Source organism: Nycticebus coucang, chromosome 3 (assembly GCF_027406575.1).
Source record: "Nycticebus coucang isolate mNycCou1 chromosome 3, mNycCou1.pri, whole genome shotgun sequence".
NCBI classification, from domain to species: Eukaryota; Metazoa; Chordata; class Mammalia; order Primates; family Lorisidae; genus Nycticebus; species Nycticebus coucang.
Genome location: NC_069782.1, coordinates 152,279,622 through 152,300,610, shown reverse-complemented (window position 1 = coordinate 152,300,610; position 20,989 = coordinate 152,279,622). Strand labels below are relative to the sequence as shown.

The 20,989-nt window shown below is 45.1% G+C and overlaps 1 protein-coding gene across 4 annotated transcripts in view; it reads left to right on the top strand.

Moving 5' to 3' along the window:
• CPXM2 (carboxypeptidase X, M14 family member 2) overlaps positions 1-20,989 on the top strand; it is a 124,082-nt gene that overhangs the window by 34,037 nt on the left and 69,056 nt on the right. For all 4 annotated transcript variants that reach the window (XM_053585393.1, XM_053585395.1, XM_053585394.1 and 1 more), the window contains one exon: positions 11,969-12,108. In XM_053585393.1, coding sequence (XP_053441368.1) covers positions 11,969-12,108 — 140 coding nt within the window. The remainder of the gene's footprint in view (positions 1-11,968; positions 12,109-20,989) is intronic.

The window sequence follows — 20,989 nt, the reverse complement described above, 5'->3', positions numbered from 1 at the left end:
GACAACAACCTTAGTGGCTTTACTCCCCTGGCAACCTTGCAGAGTGCCGAGCTCCTAACACAGCTCTCGTGTTTCTGGGCATTCCCTGTGCTTAATCACACTTCTGGGACACAGCTGCCGCTCAAGGAAGCCACAGCTGTTGTGGGGACGTCTATAATCCTGGCTGCTGTCACAGGCGTTCTGCTGTTGCATATCCACTCATCCATGGTTGGCAAACACAGGATGATGTCATTCTGACACGGCAGCACCGTTCGTGTGTGGCCCTTGCCAGTCCATTAATGGTTTGTGGGCCTGAGTACCAGGGCCTGGCCTCAGAGCGCACAGGCGGCGGGAGGCAGAGCTGTGTGCTGCTGCTCCCCTCGGTCCCTCTAGGCTCCGGGGGCCACGCACTGTTTCACTGCCAAGTTTTCTTTCCTGTTTGCCCCCAAACTCAGCACTTCATTCTGCCTTCCGTCCCCTTCCGTCCCCTTCCATTGCCTGACTTCCCTGTTTGTTTTTTTCTTTTTAAGTAACATCCTACAATTTTGTATTTTGAAGTTATTTTTAGCAATTAAATGTCTTTTTTAAAAAGAATTATTATTATTATTTTTAGTTTTCTGATTACAGAGCTGCTTAGATTTTCTAAGAATTCCAGGATGGAAATCCAGTTCCTCAGGACAGCAGGGTGTGGCCACTCAACTTGTGACTGTTCTCATGTGCCATGGTCCTTATATACCAACTCATTCGGCATCTCACCTAGAAACAATCAGGGCAGTGTTTTTCAACCTTTTTTATCTCACGTACACTTGAACCTAAACCTCCACGGCACACTTAAATTATGTTGATCAAAGAAAAAGAACAAGAAAAAGCACCTACCTACTGTGCATCGAACATCTTTTTATTTATTTATTTTTTTTGTAGAGACAGAGTCTCACTTTATGGCCCTCGGTAGAGTGCCGTGGCGTCACACAGCTCACAGCAGCCTCCAACTCCTGGGCTTAAGCGATTCTCTTGCCTCAGCCTCCCAAGTAGCTGGGATTACAGGCGCCCGCCACAACGCTCGGCTGAACATCTCTTTAAAATAATTTAATTAATGATCTTTAAAAAATTTCCCAGCACATTTAAGATCGTCTCACGGCATACCAGTGTGCCAGGGTACACCAGTTGAAAAATCACTGAATTACTGGCTTCTTGAGCTCCAGGGGCAGCCAGAGTCAGACTGGAAATTAACATTCAGAGTTTCAAAGAGATCATGCTGACTGTGACCTCTGAAACCAAGCTTGGATCTTCTGCCTAGAGTTAGTCTCAGGAGGTGACCCTGTATTTGGGGTAGGGGGAATCATCTCATGTGGCTCATTACCTCTCCTGTCATGTCCAGAGGAATCTTTTGAGGATCCTAGTCCATTTTCTGTGGGTCATAAACTAAGGAAGGGGGTTCAGAGACAGCACCGCCACCTAAGTGACTTACTCCACCTCTGGTATTACCTTGGGTGTTTCCTCCATGGGAAGATTGAGGTAGCGCTGGTTGCTTCACAGATCAGGATTTCGATTTCATTCTGAAGACCTTAAACTGTGATAAGTCAGGGCCTGACTTGTGAGTGGAGGAAGTGAATTCTGAGATTGTGTGTATAGCACCACGGTTCCCGCCTGTGATCAGGATGTAAGAAAGCCGATGCTCAGATCAGAGCTTAGAAGAAAGAGTTGACGTTTTGAGGTCACCAAAAAAGAAAGTGGCATACTGCCTTCACTCCTCTGGCTGTCTGTGGTGACCTGTCACGGTCTCTTGACACTCTGTGGCTCATGTCTTGCACCGTGCGTGTTAGAAATGACTCAGAGTTTGGCCCCTGGGAAAAGCTCGCCTCCTGGGGCTCTGTCATGAGGAAATGTCTGGTCATAATCTTAGCATCTGTCAGAGCCATTTCCCCAGCGCTGCTGGCAGGATGCACAGATTTGCTCTTTAGTTACTTCTTCAGAGGAATTCTGAGCAGCCCCCAGATGCTGACATCAGGATCTAGTTCTAGTTTTCTCATTATCTTTTTACCAGAAATGGGGCATGAGCCTTCAAGGTGGCCACCGGCCTGGGGCTTCACGTGTGCCCTGCAGGACACTGAACCAGCTAGTTACTCCAAGATCGTAGCTCGATGCCTGACAGAGACCACACGTTGGTGGCCTTCTACCTTTTGGCACCAGTGCTCCTGGGGCCCCCCTTGCCTGAAAGCAGAGCTCGCATTTCTCTAGCAGGAAGGATGTGGACCCCCTGAGGCAGCACCGTTTTCTTGGTTTCGCCCATACTCCGCCCACACCTGCCTCTCGCTGGACTCGGACCAGTGACTTTGACTCCGCAGCCTGTCTTTTCCTTCAGACCTTACCAGCTCTCAGGGTTCTCAGCTTCAGTTGTTTTCTGGTGGCCTGAGTCCTTGCTACAGCAAGGACTCAACAAGCCCTTCTTGGGGCCTCTACATGTACGAGGTGCCGCAAGAACAAAAATAATCACGGTAGAAATAGTTTCCAAGGCAAGGAATGCCACACTTGTCCTGATAAAGGGATTTTGTTCTGTATCTGGCTTCAGACAACTGTCTGGGAGACAGTGTTTGCAAGCCAAAATGCTGGAATTTGGGGTATTTGGATATTTATGGGAATAACAGAACCAAACATTTTAAATTATGACTCTCTTAGAGAGTCACCGCACTCATTTGTCAGAGGCTCACATCAGGGACGCAGGAACAGGTGGAGGGACGACGCAGCCGCAGTGAAAGGGAGCCCCTCGTCACCAAAACCTCTGTGGCCCACGAATCACAGATTGCTAGGGAGTCACAGAAGTAGATTCTGTTCCCCTTATGTGGATTTTTCTTTAATGCTTTATGAAATTATTATTTCACATGATCAGCAGTATACTCAGAGGAATATCTCTGTTTTGGAGATAAGGAAACTGGCGTTAGAGGCTGAGTGACCTGCCCTGACCCCACAGTGAGTGAGCAGGGACCTGAGACTCGAATCCCAGTTTTTTGGCTGCAAATCCACCCAGAGCTCCTTCCCTGCCATCTGGGCACCCACACGGTGACTCAATTTGGTCAGTGGCTCGGGGCCTGCCACCCTTCCCGCTCATGGCTCTTCTCCCTGACCATGGGCTTGTGCTGCCCCAGGACCTCCCAGGACCACATCTGGGAAGGTCTAGAAAAGTCTGAAGGACATCTTCACTCACACCCTGGGACCTGTGTGTTCACACTACTGTTGTCACACCGTGCCCCCTTTCGTGTGACAGCTCGTGACTGTGGACCTTCTGGTTGCCTGCCCAGTCCATGCAGGCAGCCGACGGTCTCCTGGACATGCCTGGGCATGTGGGTCCTCCTGTGTTAGTGTTTCAATGACACAGTGAGCTCTGTTCAGGCAGAGGAGGCCGGGGGAAGAGGGGCCCGGAGGGGGAAGCAGAGCTGGTTCCTTTATATTTTCATTTCATCATAACAACAAAAACCCTCACATCTGGGAGCCTTTTATGTGCCAGAGATTGTAATAATTCCTGAGACAATAATGATGAGCAAAAACAGAATGTCCCTGATCATTTACCAAATATCCAGTGGGGACCTACTGTGTGCGGGGCCCTGGTCTAGGGTTTGGGATACCTCAGTGACCACAACAGATACCCTTCCATGTCAAAATGACATTCTAGTGGGGGAGGCCAAGCAGGAAACCTGATGAACCATGCCTTTTATGGTTCATTAGAAGGTGAGAAGTGTCGTGAGGAGCAGGCAGTCAGACCCCGCAGCAGACAGGTGGCAGAGGAGTCAGGAGCTCCGTCAGGGAGGAGTTTGGGGTGTGCTCCACTGGGAAGTGTCTGGAAGATCAGTGGGAGCTGGCGGCTGTGGGAGGAGCATTCTGGGCAGATGGGACAGTACGAACAAAGGCCCTGGGGTCTTTGTCACAGTTGCCAACCACCAGCGGGAAGCTGGTGGGAGTATGGAGTGGGGAGACAGGCCAGACTAGAGATGGTGCTGGCTTGGGCCAAGACAGGAGTGACAGGGGGTCAGAGTGGCTGAAATATCCTAAATATTTCAAAATATTTAGGATATTTTGAAAGCAGGATTTTTGGATGAAGGTCGTGAGAGCATGAAAGGGAGTTGAGGATGCCCCTGGTGGTTTCGGACCTGCAACTGTGATCATCTGGTGGTGTCGTGGGGAGATGAATCACTGAGGACATGATCACAGCCCGTAATGAAGATTCGGAAGGCGGGGGCCACGTGCAGTGGTTCCCTGGGGCTGCCAGGACATAGGTGAGAGCACAGGTAAGGGTGGTTTCAAGCAAGTGATTCTCTCACAGTTCTGGAACACTCAAAATCAAAGGGTTTGCGGGGTGCAATCCTGCTGAAGCCTGTCAGAAGGGATTGAGAGTTCTTCCCTTTTCTTGTCCAGTTCCTGGTGGCCTTGGGCCACCAGGGGCTCCATGATCCCGCCTCTGTGATCACGTGGCTTCTCTCTGCGAGCACCTGCCTCCGTGCCCCAATTTACCCTTATTTACGGACACAGTCACGTGGGATGTGCCCGTCCTGCTGCAGTCTGACCTCGTCTTACCTAATCACATTTACAGCAGCCCCATTTCTAAATAAGGTCACATCCTGAAGTTGCAGGGCTTAGGACCTGAACATATCATTTGGAGGATGCAGTTCCACACAGTGGTTCTGTATCCTCAGTAAATCTGCCTCAGGCTGCAGCTTCCAAGCCTCTCGTAAGGATGGGGAACTTGGGTGAGTGGAATTAATCCCCAGTGAAGCAGGATTTAAAGTTAAGAGTTCAGTGGACAAAGAGTTGGCCGAGGGGAGAGAAGAGAATTCCAGGTCAAAGAGAACAGTGTGTGCAAAGGCCCTGTGGTGGAAGGGAACATGATGTGTTGACTGACTAAAGAAAGCCAGTGGGACCGGAGCCGTGATGTGACTATGAACTGATGCCACAGCCAACAAATGCAAGAAAAAGGGCTCAACAAACATAAGAAAAGGAGCTCTCCATCTTGTGTAGTCAAGTAAATATAAATTAAAACCACAATAAGATACGACACACGGACATCAGAATGGCTTTGAAAAAGATGTGGAGCAATAGAAACCTTTATTCATCTCTGGGAATTGAAGTAACACGGCCATGTTGGAAGTGCATTTGGTAGCACAGTGGTGTCCCTTCTCCTTGGAGGACCCTGAAGGCACGGATAGTACCGAGCCCTCCATGTACTGTGCAAGAATTTCCTTTCCCTTCTTCACAATTTCCCGGATAGAAAGTTCTTTTTAATGTAGTTCTTAGCCACCTTAGTATACGTTTAGTTCTTACTACGTTGAGAACTTTCACTCTTTCACTTAAAAGCACTTTATGGCTTCTCTTTGAGATACCCAAATTGCCAGCATTATTACTCTTATGCTTTGGGGCCATCATTAAATAAAACAAGGGCTATTTGAACACAAGCACCTTGAAACCCAAGACAGCTGCTAAGTGACTAACAGGTGGGTAGAGGGCAGGGATCTTGCGGACAAGGAAGGATTCCCATTCCAGCAAGCATGCAGCATGCCTGGAGAGATTCATCACCTAGCTCATGATGGCATGCAATTAAAGACTTATTTCTAGAATTCCCCATTTTATATTTTCGGACTGTAGTGGACTCCAAGTCACTGAAGCCATGGAACGTTTCAGAGCTCAGAGGGGACTGCTGTATCTACTAAAGCTGGGTGTTCTCATATGCACTAACCTAACAGATTCATTCTTATCCCTCGTCATGTGTACACGAGAACACACGTACAGTTATGCTCACAGCAGCATGGTTTATAACCCCCAAGTGGAAGCAATCCACATGTCTGTCAGCAAGATAGTGGACAAGTCATTTTTCTGACCAATTAACAGAAAGGGGCGAATTTCCATATGCGCAGTCATGTGGAGGAATCTCCCAGATGTAATACTGAGCAAAAGTAGCCAGACTCAAAAGAGTCTGGTAAGTTTTGTTTATATGGAATTTAAAAATAGGAAAACCAGTCTAGGGGGGCGGAAGTCAGAGCAGTGGCTGTCGTTGAGGGAAGGCGTGTCTGGGAGGGGTGCCTTGTGTTCTGAACCTTGGTCTGGGCACGTGGGTATGTGCACTTTGTAAAAATGTATTGAACTGCACACTTAGGATTCATGAGCTTTTCTCTGTAGTTTAAATTCAAAGAAAACGTCACAAAAAAGCTGATAAGTCAGAGAGGCATAGTTGATTTAGATTTTTTTTAATTTAATCATAGCTGTGTGCATTAATGCAGTCATGGGGTACAATGTGCTGGTTTTATATACAATTTGAAATATTTTCATCAAACTGGTTAACATAGCCTTCCTGGCATTTTCTTAGTTTTTGTGTTAAGACATTTCTATTCTACATTTAGTAAGTTTCACATGTACCCTTGTAATATGCACCGTAGGTGTAATCCCACCAATTACCCTCCCTCTGCCCATCCTCCCCCCTCTCCTCCCTTCCCTTTCCCCTTTCCCCATATTCTTGGGCTATAATTGGGTTATAGCTTTCATATGAAAGCTATAAATTAGTTTCATAGTAGGGCTGAGTACATTGGATACTTTGTTTTCCATTCTTGAGATACTTTGCTAAGAAGAATATGTTCCAGCTCCTGATTTAGATTTTTAAAAGTGAATATTAGGAATAAGGGAATAATTGAATCGGGATGAAAGGGGGAGGAGGAGAAGGATTAGGAAGCAGAAATAATGATGATTTCGTCACTGCCCATGATAGGGAAGGAATAAGTACCTTCTAAAAAATACACAATCAAGTATGTTACATAAAGGCAGAGTTACTAAATCAACCACTAAAACAAAGGTAGAGACATTTAAAATTTTCAGGGGAAATAAGCACTTAAAGCAAAGAAAACAGGTCAATGGATAAAGATAAAAGCCAAAGCTGCAGTAATAATAGAATAGCTAAGAAAAGTTGGTGACTCATTCAGACAAAAAGCATCTGTCAGTGAGCTAAATGGACCAAACTCACCTATGAATAGAAGAAAACTTAGATCGTATCAGGAGTGGAATTAATCCCCAATTCACAGCAGGTGCGTAACAAACACTAAGTGAACGGTGCTTGTGCCTGAGGTGGCTCCCGTGTATTAAGGGCTTATTCTGGGCCAGGCGCTACAGACAGTACGCAAATTTGTGTAACCATGGCAACAGCCCTATCCCATGGAATTGTTTCTATCCCCATTTTGCTGAGTGACTCACCTAATTGGAGGTATTCAGATAATGAGCTATTGGACCAGAACCTGAAATGAGACTGCATAGGATTCCAGAGGCTCCTCTGTGCTAGGTGGGCAAGAAGCACACTCACTGTCTCTGTGTGGGTTGCTGAAATGCAAATCAGGAATTGTTTATTTTGATAATTAAACTTATTCCATAGGCAATTTCAAAAGCCGATGTGTTTCCCAGAGTTTAGTTGAAGTGAATTAGAATAAAGAATCTTTTCTTTATTGACATGAAAGATGACATGAAAAGATTCTTTAGTTTCTTTTTCAATTAGTATATTTTTTTCTACATCTTTTCTTTAAATAATAAATAGCTTATGGTGCATGTATTTTTAAATGTTCTTAATTTCAAATTTTAGACATCTGCTGGTTTCCTTGGCCAATGCAAGGAAATAGTTAAGAAATTGGTTTGGGGGTTTTAAAATGGCTTTGACAACATGAGCATTTCTTTTTATCTGACTTTACTGATGATTAGGGTCTGAATTGGGACCAAGTTGCTTTGCTCATTTGCAGAAGGATCAGCTGATTTTCACCTGGGAAGTTTCATAAGTTATTTATAAGAGTTTCATCGCACACGTTCATGGAAGGCAGACATTCTGACCACATTATGGCCATTTTATGGAAGGTTACTTACGGTATTAATCAGATGTCACATCTAACATTTTTAAGTAAGTCACCCCTTCCAAAATGTGTTGGTAACCTATAAAGTTTCAGCCATTGCTTCTAAGGTGTTTTTTCCTCCCAAATATTTTAAAATAACTATTGCTTCATTCTGCTTCTGTCCAAATAGCCCTGGGCTGTGTCTGCAGAGCAGCAGCTGCAAGTCAATTATCCTGGAATTGCTAAATAGTTGCATTCCCTGGGATATGACTTTTTAATTTGCTTCCAGATGTTTCTGCACAGAGGCAGCCTGTGATCATGAAATATGCTCAGTGAAGATCAATGACTTCACTACCCAGAATGATCTGGAGATGGGCTGTTTTCTCTGTCTACTGAAAAGCACTTTGCAGGGTCACGGCCGGCTCACAGTAAAGGCACCGTGGATACCTGGAAAGTGAAAGAATAAAAAGTGGGCAGTTACATTAGTCCCCTTCTATGTCTAGAAAGCCCTTTCCTTGTGTTTTTTAAGATTAAAATTTATTTTAGTTTCATAAGCAACTAAAAGTGTTAAAAGGAATATAACGAAAAAGCAGTGATCTCCTCCTATCAAATATGTTCCACGTTCCATCACCCCTGACTGCCGTCAAATACTGTGTGGATGGGGTGGTACTTGAACTTCCTTTTAATTGTCTTTTTAGGACTTTAAATCTTTATTTCTAAATAGTATGCACATATTGATATGTATTGATTTACAGATTTTGACATTATCTTTTAGATTCTTAATATGGCAGATGAAGCTATCAGCTCATTTTTATCACTTCTTTACCCCTCTTCAATCTTTCCAATAAACTTGTATTTCACATTTTGGGTAAATCTGTATTTAAGTTTTCATTATTATGACTCTGTAAATGTTGCTTCCGACTGAGCCAAGAAATATTCATTTTATATCATTTATTGATGACTTTTTGTTTTCCTAGACTAGGCCTGTTTAAACTTTTAAGAACATCTTCTTTTATAATGGTTATGTGTCCGTAAAATGCCCTTCAATGTAATTTTTATGAGGCCAAGCCTGTTGGTGATTTTTAGTTCGTTTTGATTTTGTGTTTCTGTTAGACATCCCTGCTGGAGCCCTTTGGCCTGCCAGGTGCTGGAAGGGCTGTTCTCTGGTCTCTTCCACGGCTTCTATCTTGAGTCTTCTTCACCATCGTTCTGAGAATCCTCTCCTTTGTTAGAACCCCTCATTTCTGGACCCATGGCATTTCTTGGGATTCCTCTTCTGATTCCTGTCTTTGTCTATTGCACTTTGGAGATTATAATGTCTTACCGTTTTATCAGAGATTGAAGTTGTATTTCCACATCTTGTTTTCTTTGTGGGGGTGGATTTTTGAGTGAAGAATATGGAACAACTAATATGCTTATGCCATCACCTTGAAAGAGAAAAATGCTATTAGTTTGCTCTTAGTACTAGCTTTTCTCTTTATTATGGAATTATTTCCACACTTACCTTAAACAAAATTGAGTCTGTTAGGTACATTGGTGTATTCTATTTTTTTGTTAAGGTGAGAAGTGATGTATAACATTTCATTGCCTGGAGAAAATTACATTAATTCTCTAATTTGGTGCTGTCATAGAAAGAATCTTTCTCCGTTAGTGGTGTTTTCAAGACTGAGTTATCCTTTAAGAAATCAAACTTTTTATTTCACCAACTTTTAATTGAAATTTCTCCAAAATTTATCCACCATTTTCCTACATTATTAAGCAGAAAGAGATGCATGTAGTCTTTTCTTGGTTTCTCAGAGGCATGCATGAATATCATTTATTGCACTGTGGTGTAATTTGGTGACATCTCTGGGGCTGGGACCTCCTCTGCCGCTGAATTCTCCCAGCACTTGGTTTTGAAATTCACAGTTGATTTTGCAGAGATGATTTGTCATTTCCCAACGAGTCATCTTCAGGAAGGGTTCCCCATTCCCCTGACACTGTCCTACATTTAACTGTCTAGTATTTAAAAAAAAAAGCTGAGATCAGCAGCAGATGCAAATATGCCGCCTGGCAAAACAGGAGCCTTGAATTTAATTCCAAATCCTGGTCCATAGACTGTTGGTGGGAATTTCTTTTTTTTTTTTTTTTTTTTATTTAATTTAATTTCTTTTTTTGTGTGTGTGTGTGTGTGGTTTTTGGCTGGGGCTGGGTTTGAACCTACCACCTCCAGCATATGGGACCGGTGCCCTTCCCCTTTGAGCCACAGGGGAATTTCTTTCAAGTTTCCACGATTCCACTGGGCAGACTTCTCAGGCTATGTGGCAGCTCTCTTCTTGTCTGCTTAGCCTCAGACCAGGGTGTCTCAACCTTGGCACCACCAACATTTTTGGGGGGGCAGTTCTTTGTTGGGGGACTGTCTTTGTGCTGGCCTCTACCCACTAGACACTAGTAGCACACACCTCCCCGAGTTGTGGCAGTCAACTATGACTTCCAACATAGCCAGGGTCCCCGGAGGGGCAGTGTGAACACCTCTCGAGAACGCTATGGGCCTCCTCTTGCTTCAGATTTTGTAAGTGTCTTCTAGATATTTGACATGATAGAAAATGTGGCAGCAGTGAGCAGGAATAGCACCATAATGCCCTAGTGTTTTGTAAAACTTGAAATAATTCATAAAGCACCCATATTTCCGCATTTTACCAGCGCTAATAAATTATTCATTGTTTTAATTATTCTGGTAGCTAACATTTATGGGGTGCTCGTTTTTAAAGTGCCAGGCCCTGTTGTAAGCACTGGGAAGACTCTGAGGGAGAAATTGTCTCTGCCTGCACTTTAACAGATGGGGAAACTGAGGCACAGAGCACTTAGGCCAGCACAGAGCACTTAGGCAAATTGCTGGAGTTTATGGTATGTAAGTGGCCAGGACGTCTCATCCTGGCGGTGGGACATCAGAGCATACACTCTTAACCTTCCCAACACACTCTTGGGAAGGCACAGACCAGGCTTATGAGAGCTGGTGCAGTGATGGCTAGACTTGTGCTAGGGGAGCCTTTGGCTGGGGTGTTCATCTGTCACATCTGGGCTCTTAAATTCACATTTCTGTTGCCCATTAAAAGGAATGCTGAATTTGAGCTGAAAAGTGCTCAGAGCTAGGGAAGATGGATTTGCTTATCATTTTTAATATTTAGAATCTCATTTTGTCCTTAAGAAATAGTCGTGGAAAAATAGGATAAGTGCAGAAAGGATCTTAATGAGCCAGGATGCTTTGCTTGGTGCATATGTCCTGTTTTTGGTGGGGGCAGTCAGGAAATTCTTTCTTGAAATGGTGACAATATAAGGAAAATTCTAGAGCAGGTATGTTACCTTGGAAATTTAGATCAAAAGAATTCTGAGGACAGGCACAGTGGTGTATACCTTTAGTTCCAGGTACATGGGAGACTGAGGTGGGAGGATCGCTTGAGCCCAGGTGTTTGAGGCTATAGCATGCTATGATCCCATCTTTAATAGCCTCTGTGGCCCAGCCTGGGCATCATAGTGAGACCCAGTCTCTTTGGAAAGTAAGAATAACTGAACACATCAACTGACTTACTGCTCATAAACAAATGTTCGCTAGGTAAACATACCTGCTCTTCAACACCCAGCTCAAGTATCACCCTGGTCTTCGGGCTTTTTATCCGTGTTCTTTTCTAGACTGAGTTAGTTGTGCTGTCCTTAAATGCTCCCTCAGCCGTGTGCTCATGTTCCTAAGATAGCACCTGCCCCACTGTGTTTTAATGCATTTGTTTTCATGTCTTTATTCCTGCCTGGATGGGGAGGTTCTGGGAAGGAACCACTCACCTTTGTATCCCCAGCACCTGGCGTGTGTGGGCTGATACGTGGGAGATGGTTTATATGTGTTAGATGAATGAGTAATAAGAGAACTCATTAAATTTCATCTTTTGCATGAGCAAAAAGAGGACATATCATATTGAAATATTTCCAGCTCGTTAATACTAAGCAACTCCCTTTCATGATTTAGAATAAAGACTTCAGGGCACAATTATTTTTTCTTTATCCTCATTTTCTTCTCCTCTCACCCCTCCCTTCCTCTCTGGCTCAGGAAAAGATATGTCTTAATTTTCTCTAGTTCAGAGTGTTCCTGAAGAACACCCTTTGTTTCTTTCCAGGCAGGTATTAATGAAAATGATTTTTACGACGGGGCGTGGTGTGCGGGCAGGAATGACCCCCACCAGTGGATTGAAGTGGATGCCCGGCGCCTGACCAGATTCACGGGCGTCATCACACAAGGAAGGAACTCACTCTGGCTGTAAGTGTGCCCAGCCCCGTGCAGCCTGGACTCTGGGTCTTGGGTCTAGTGTTTCAAGGTCTGGACAGACACAGAGGTGACTGGTGATGGGCAGTAGACGGGAAGAGAGTATTGGGATGTGGGCAGGAGGCTGGGCTGGCTGTCGACACTGGTTCCTCTGGGAAGATGCATCTCTTAGGACAAGACCTTTTCCTGAGGCCAGGTGTGGTGGCTCACATCTGTAATCCCAGCACTCTGAGAGGCTGAGGCAGGTGGATTTCTTGAGCTCATGAGTTCTGCACCAGCCTGAACAAGAGTGAGACCTGTCTCTCCTAATAATAGAAAAATTAGCTGGGCATTGGGGTGGGCACCTGTAGACCCAGCTACTGGGGAGGCTGAGGCAAGAGGATCACTTGAACCTAAGAGTTTGAGGTTACTGTGAGCCATGGTGATGCCACAGCCCTCTACCCAGGACAACAGAGTGAGACTCTGTCTCAAAAAACAAAGCAAAGCAAAGCAAAACAAAACATACCTTTTCCAGGACAGGAATGGAGAGCAGGACCCACCTGGCAGGTAAAGATGGAGTAGACAAAGGGGCAGTCAGGTCCGTGCCGTCCGGGCAGGTGGCTGCCACCTTGGATCCCCAGTGAGGTATTGGCGTGCTCTCTGATGGACAGAACATGGCCAAGGTAGGACACGTGTGATCACACAGTCCTCGGGTAGAGGGCACACATCTCCGAGACTCTGGGGAGAAAGGCCAGAGGCCTGGGCAGGTTCCCCCATGGAGGAGCCCCAGAGCAGTAGAAGTTATGACACGTGGAGGCTGAGGATGAGAGGGGAGCCCATTTCTCAGGATTACACTTTGGGTCAAGGCTGGGTCAGTGGCAGGTGCAGCCCCTGAACCCCTCACCGTATGTTATATGCCCACAGTGGACTAGATTATTCAGCCTTAAAGAGGCAGGAGATGCTGACACATGCCGTGCCTGGATGACCCTGGAGGACATGTTCCCACATGCAGTAAACCTGTCACAAAAGGACAAAAACGATTCCACTCATATGAGGACCAGAGTAGTTAGGTTCATGGAGACGGAAGTAGAATGGCGGTGGCCGGGGCTGGGGAGAGGGGCGGGGAGTTAATGTTTAATGGGTTCAGAGATTTGCTGCAAGATGAGGAAAAGTTCCGGAGATGGACGGTGGTGACGGCTGCATGACCACGAGAATGTACTTAATGCCACAAAGCCGTACGCTGAGAAATGGTTAAAATGATGGGTTTTATATTATGTATGTTGTGTGACAGTAAACAAAAAATTCATTAAAATATGAAATATAATATAAAAAATATAAAAAACACTCTTTGAGCTTGGCTCAGGGCAGGTTGTGGAGACAGAGCTGGGGCTGCATCGTGGGGGTGGTCATTGGCCCCAGCTGTGTAGACGGTGGGTGCAGAGACTGAAGAGGTGGGGGCCGAGGGTGGGACCGGCCAGGTCAGTAGGAGCTCAGGGGCTTTCTGGTTTTACACTGAGAAGCTAGATTGCCAATGCCCCCCACTCGAACATTAGGGAACCAGTCGTGGTCCCTGCCATCTAAGCCCATCACCCACATCCACACTACACTCCCAAAGCCCCTTTCTGGTATCTTTCAATATTTACTAATTGCCCGTTGGCAATCACATAAAATAAGACTCTAATTTGCTGACTGGATTAACATTAATTTTTGGAAAGGTTAACATTAATAAATAAATTGGGTTACGGTGAACCTGACATCTGTGCTCACATTTAACTTGCTCACCTGTCATTGTCCCTGCAAAGTGGACTTTCTTACATAGTGACAATTATCAGGCAGTGACTTATTATCTATTTTCCTCTGAAAAAAAATTTTTTTACTTTTTAAAAAATTCTTTATTAAATCATAACTGTGTACACTAAGGCATTTATGGGGTATGATGTGCTGATTTGATATACAATGTGGAAAGCTTACATCTAACTGATTAACCATAACCGTCTCCTTGCTTACTTATTTGTTGTGGTAAGACATTCAGACTCTTAATAGTTTAGAAATGTACCATTGCTTTATGCACATTAGGTGAGGTCCCCCCAAATACCCTGCCTCCTCCCAGGTTCCCCCCTCCCCTCTTCTTTATCTTCCTTCCTTCTTTCTGGACTATAGTTATGTTTTACAATCCCTATGAATGTGTAGGTGATTATATACTGATTTCATAGTAGTATTGAATACATTGGATACTTTTTTTTCCCATTCTTGAGATACTTTACTAAGAAGAATATGTTCCAGCTCTATCCAGGTAAACATAAAAGATTTGAAGTCTCCATCTTTTTTATGGCTGCATAGTATTCCATGGTGTGCATATACCACCATTTGTTAATCCATTCATGAGTCTATGGGCACGTGGGCTGCTTCTATGACTTGGCAGTTATGAATTGGGCTGCAATAAATATTCTGGTGCAAATGTGATCGTTGTAAAATGATTTTTGATCATCTGGGTAAATACCTAATAGGGGGATTGCAGGATCAAACGGTAAGTCCACTTTTAGTTCCTTGAGTATTCTCCAAACTTCTTTCCAAAAAGGCTGTATTAGTTTGCATCCCCGCCGGCAGTGTAGAAGGGTTCCCTTCTCCACATACATGTCAACATCTGTTTTGGGATTTTGTGATGTGGGCTACTCTGACTGGAGTTAGATGACATCTCAAAGAGGTTTTGATTTGCATTTCTTTGATGATTAAGAATGATGAGCATTTTTTCATGTGTTTGTAGGCCATGCGCCTGTCTTCTTCAGGGAAGTTTCTGTTCAAGTCTTTTGCCCACATAGAAATGGGGTTGTTTGTTCTTTGCTTATTGATTAGTTTGAGCTCTCTGTGGATTCTAGTTATCAGACCTTTGTCAGAAGCATAACCTGCGAATATCTTTTCCCAGTCTGAAGGCTGTCTGTTTGCTTTATTTACTGTGCTCTTACCTGTGCAGAAGCTTCTTAGTTTGATCAGATCCGAGTAATATCATTTTGGTGTTGCTTCAATTGCCAGGGGGTTCCTTCTTATAAAAAATTCTCCCAGATCAGGAGGTATCACGTTACCAGACTTCAGGCTATACTATAAATCTCTAGTGATCAAAACAGCCTGGTACTCACACAAAAATAGTGAGGAAGATGTATGGATCAGAATAGAGAACCAAGAGATGAACCCAAACACTTTTTCTTTTTTTTTTTTTGCCAGGACTGGGTTTGAACCCACCACCTCTGGTATATGGGGCCAGCACCCTACTCCTTGAGCCACAGGAGCTGCCCCTGAACTGAAACACTTGTAGTCACTTGATCTTTGACAAACCTATCAAAAACATTCATTTGAGGAAAGATTCCCTATTTAACAAATGGTGCTGGGTGAACTGGCTGGCAACCTATAGAAGAATGAAATTGGATTCCTGTCTCTCACCATTAACAAAGATTGATTCTCACTGGATTAAAGATCTAAACTTAAGACATGAAACTATAACATCTAGCAACATTTTAAAACATTACCCATGATTCCAAGGTCCTTAGACAAACAGGATTATTTTTCTATATTGCAATTATGTTGCATATCCAGCTATGTTGATTTAAATTTAAAGACATATCAGTGACTTTTTTCATGCTATTCCTTTAATAGGCTATAATTTACTCAGCAACGCCTCCATCACACTCTACTTTCCTACTATCACCTATCCTATTGCAAGAAAGCATTTTAATTTTTTTTTCATTTGAATTATTTTCTTCAAATAAATTTCCAGAGCTGGGATCATGTGTGCATTTTGACGACATTTGTTGTGTGTGCTGCTTTGGGCACTGCGTTTTATTCCTTTTGCTTTTCAGTGGCATTTAGGTGTGTGTTCGTGTGTGCTGAGTTTTACTCTGTGGCACGCATTTTCCTTTCATCAGTGGTTTATTACACTGTTTGTTTTCTAAAAGGCAAGAATTTGGGGGAAAAACCTTAGGTTGCTCAAGAAAAGTAGCACCTTATGAAAGTGGTTTGAGATTATCCATAGGGATGAGAGTAGGGATTTTGCTTTAATGCTTGGCTAGTAACCTGTCTGACCCCTGCCACTGCAGATCCAGTTGTCAGGTTGTTACTGGATTAGAAAATCAGAGCAGGGCAGGTAGAGAGCTCATATTCCATTTCACCTAAGAACACGAGAGAGTCTGGGGTAAGCAGGAAATGGCTGCGGAACAGTGTCTGTCCTCAGCTGGTGAGGACAGGAGCATCTCAGTGGGAAGGCGAAGGATGAACTTACTTTTAGGAGTTGATTTTTTTTTTTTAACGTCCAGATGTATTTCAAGTCAAGTTATTCTTGAGGGACAATGAAAGGAACTCAATCTGATGAGTTTGAGTTTGTCTTAACTCCTTGAGTAGTCCCAGCACCACTGAAGAGGAAATGGGAGCAGGGTACATTTTGGTATCTGAGCCTTTTTCTCCTGGAAGCGGGGGCAATTCTGGAGGCAGTGGGCTCTGTTCCACTGTGACCAGGAAACATGTCCTCCGTGTTTGGATACTAACAGTAAAGAAGGTGGCATGTGTCCCCTCCTCTCTCCCATGACCCCCGTGATTGCCCTGCTCCCAGTGCAGATGGTGCAGTGCCATCTTTAACACCTCCATTTATTGCGCTGCATTTATTCTCACTAGTCAGTGAGTACCTTGATGGTGGAGACTGTATCTTGACAGAGTGTCCCTGGGACCTTGCCCAGTTCCAGGCATCTGTTACATGCTCAAGAAACAGCTCTATAGTGAATGGATATCATTATGAAGCAAAACGTTGACGTTTCTTCACACTGAGTGGGAATAAGTTAACTCATCTGTGACTAAAGACTGAGAGTGGGCTTGACATGTCGGGGAGGAGTGTGGGGGGACTCGGGGCAAGAAGGGAGGGCAGCTCACGGAGACGTCTGGAGATAGACAATGGTTCAGAGAACAGTTTTGGTTTTAGAATCACAGCAGGGCCCTTGGCTCTAACTGGTTAGGGGGTTTCTCTTCTCTGAACCTCCGTTTTCTGTTCTCTAAACTGGGATAACTGCTCTCTCTATCTCATACAAATGGGTGAGGGATAAATGAAATCATGATGTCTTAAAATAAGCCAGCATGTAATAAATGCTCAATAAATTCTTCTCTCCACACCTCTTTAGGTGGAGGGAAGGGAAGGGAGGAACAGTGGTTTTCAAGTTTCATTTTTAGTTTCAGAGTCTTCTCTCAAATAAAATCTGTCTTGGACACATTGAGCAAATGTAGACAGGTGAGCTGCCCCCTGCAAGGCCAGGGGTAGGGAGAGGGTGGCCTGCCTGGGCCTCTCCCCTTGACAGCGTGGCTCCTGGAGGAAGATTCACAGGAGCATCTCTGTGTAAAAGTTTAATAAAAGCTCGAGGTTCCTCTGTTCAGATTTGAATCCTGCCCACTACTCGCATCCCCTTTGCTGCTTCCCAAAGTCTGCAAGGTCTGGAAGTCAAACCAAGACAAGCCGTGGCAGAATTGGAAAACGAGCTTGATTTTCCTTGTTAGGTGTGCAGAATGCTCCCTCATCTCAAAGAGTGTTGCATTTTGGTTGGTAATGAGTTAGAAATGGGAAGAGAAGCAGTTGCCACCCCTTAGAATTTCCCAAATGGCTGTTGCTGTTTGGAATGGCTCTATCTGATTGTTGAAATACAGAAGGACTTTACTCATAGTTGGAGCTATAATACAGAAGGACTTTACTCATCGTTGGAGCTATAATACAGAAGGACTTTACTCATCGTTGGAGCTATAATACACACAGACATATTTAGGAAGGCTGTTGATACTTTTCATTCACGGGACTTCTGTAGCTGATATTTTGGAACAGTGTTATTGCTGACATTCTCCACATGTGTATTAACTCACTCGTTTGTCGTATATTGAGTGCTCTTTGCTAAGCACTAGGGATACAAAAAGAGAGTAAGAAATGGGTCTGTCTGCGGGAGCATTTCAGTCTAGTGCAAGAATCCAGGACTGGAATGGATCTGCAGACAGAGTGCATGCCGACATGATATGGGGACAGGGGACCTGCCGTCAGACCTGTGATAACGGGGCAGAGATGGTACAGTGAAGGCACAGGCTTAGACAGCAGGCCCTACAATTTCAGTCTTAATAATTGCCCAAATAACTCATGCCATTCGAAAGTAATAAGATGTAATTGTTTTAATGATATTGAATAATTTATATTTTTTCAGAATTATAAATATCCTTTTCTACTGCATTTCAATTTACTGACATGTTAGTATACTATCAATAATAAAAAACAATCTTTTATTTTCCTAATGGCAGAAAGTATATTAGATATGTGAGTGTTACAGTTATAGCCCATGTGATGATTGAAAAGTTAATTTTTCTGCTTGAGGTGAATAGATGGTTCTAATGACTTGGAAGAAATATAGGCAATTTAAAAGTAAGCAAATGTTTTTTCATATTAACTGTTTAATAGACAAAATGGGTCTCCTTATCTCTCGAGAGTCTGTAAATTTGTCCTTAACTACAGTGAGGCAGGAGCTTGATCGATGAGTTTGCAAGGTGAGGGATGAGGACGGTTGACTAGTTGGCACTTTGTACGAAGTAGTTAGGCTGATTAGGGGAAGATGAATGGGTTTTGTAGAAAGTAGTTAGACTGATTAGGGGAAGATGGATGGATTGTCTGCCCCGCACCAGGCTCTATGCCCGAGAACACAGGCCGACGGCTCTCCCTGAGCGCAGGGAAGCTTTCTGTCTGACAGCCGGAAGTCTTAGGGATTTCCAGGGGCTCCTTCTCTTTTGAGAATTCTGGTGGTGAAGAGGAGGAGCGGGCAAGATTCCAAAGTCAGGAGGATGAGGAAGGCAGTTGCTCTCCTTGCTACTCAGACAGCTGTGTCCTTGTCTGGAAAGAGAATCCAGTTGAGGGGACAGGAGTGGGGTGGGGATGTGGGAGGGGCAGTCCCTGAGGGGCTGGCGTTGGTGGAGGGACCCGCTCCAGAGAGGGGTGTCTTCTGGCCCCCTGAGGTAGTCAGGGCAGGGGGCACGGGCTGAGTGGGTCCAGAGCCTTCCCTTTAGAGGGTCACATGTCTTGGCAGGATCGTCAGGGCCCTCAGCAGAGCGGGAGTGTGGCAGGTTCAGGGATTGGACACTTAGAAGGTGTGAGGTCCACGTTGAGCAGGACAGGGAGGCTCTTGGTCTAGTTGCAGAGAGGGCTTGGGAATGTCAGGAACATGTGTGAAATTGTTGTCCCATGTGTCCCCCAGGGGGTGGCAGAGTTGGTGGTGCTTACGGCTGGGGGAGGTCAGGGACAAGACATGGTGGTGCTGGTAGGCGCAGGCCATCTTAGTTAGGAGTAGGGGCTTGAGGGCTGGGAGGCTGGCTCCAGGGCTGATCCCCTCAGGGGCAAGGCAGGTTCTGGAGTCCTCCAGGGGAGAAGAGAGTTGGCTAAGAGGGCAGTGGCCTGTCCAGGATTCCACAGGGCAGTGGGGTTGACAACTGGAGTCAGGGTGTCAGGTGCTGAGGTGGCATCAGGCGGAGATGTCCAGGAGTCTTCTGGCCACTTATACCATCCCTGGTGGGAGGCCCTCCTGGGCAGGCTGGAGTGTGGGTCAGGGGAGGGGATGAGGATGCAGCAGAGGTGACAGAGGGGTCTGCAGCAGAAGGAGAAATAAAGGAGAGGAGAGGTGAGTGAAGAAGACACAGCTGGAGGGCATTGGGCCGGGACAGGGGACAAGCCGGAAACTTCCCAAACCTTCCCTGGCCGAGGTTTGCGTTCCTGGTGCCTCCCTTCCACTCCCACTGCATCTAGTTCTCTGGTCCCCTGAGGACTGTCCTGGCCCCAGATACCCTCACCTGTCCACGGGTGTGCCTGGGCCAACGCACAGAGGGAAGGGGTCTGGGGAGCCCAGCCAGGAGCTCAGGAGCTGGAGAGCAAAGGGGGGGCACCTGGTGCTTCGCGCACCATAAATCATCAGCTTGTCTACTGGGAGAGAGGGTGTGTGTGTTTTCAGAACTCGTCACGCGGCGTCTCCTCCCCGAACAGTGAAACGTTTGGCCCCTGTGGGGGGCTGGGAAGAGAGCAGTTTTCAAACTCCTTTCTAACATCTTTGGAAACTGTCAGTTTCTGAACAGTAGAGTTTGGCATGAAATGGAAACATTTTAATGAAAATATCTCCAAGTTCAAGTAGAAGGCCAGATATGCAGTCGTTTCAGCATTTTATGTTAAATTTCAATATTTGAAATTAAATAAAGCTCTCACAAGTGGCTATATGGCTCACACTTGGCTTTCTGGGTGTCGATGACTAAGAAATGAACTCTCAGTCACTAAAATCTCTGAAATGGAAACAATTTTACAGCTTGTTCTTGGATAAGAAGCTTTTGCTTCTGCATCCTATCTGCTTCATTTAAGGGTTCTTATTCCCCTGCTGTGATTGCCCAGGAAACCCTCCACATGGGCTTCCTATGGAAAGTGCTGAGCACACCCCCTTTTTTATTTCTCCTCTTTCCTGGAGAAATAAGGGAGGCCTCCTTGCTGTGGGTCTCCTCCCCTGGTTGACCCACTAATGCTCCCTCCCCTCAACCCACAAGGCCCTGTACTGACCCCCACTGCCTGTCTGACCTCATTCCCTTTGCTCATTATACCCCAGGGCTGGAGCCCCCTTTTCCTCTCACAGATACACCAGGCATGCTCCTGCCCCAGGGCCTTTGCACTTGCTGGTCCCTTTCCCGAAAGCTCATCCCCCACCCCCTGCATTCAGAGGGTTTCTCTGACCACCTTATATAATAAAACCCATGCTCAGTTGATCTGTGTTCTCTCCTGGTGTTATTCAATCAACTATTTGTACTTTCACTGATATTGCTTCTAGGGAGCAGGCAGGGATTGTTTGCCTCTGAATCTCCAGTGCTTGAT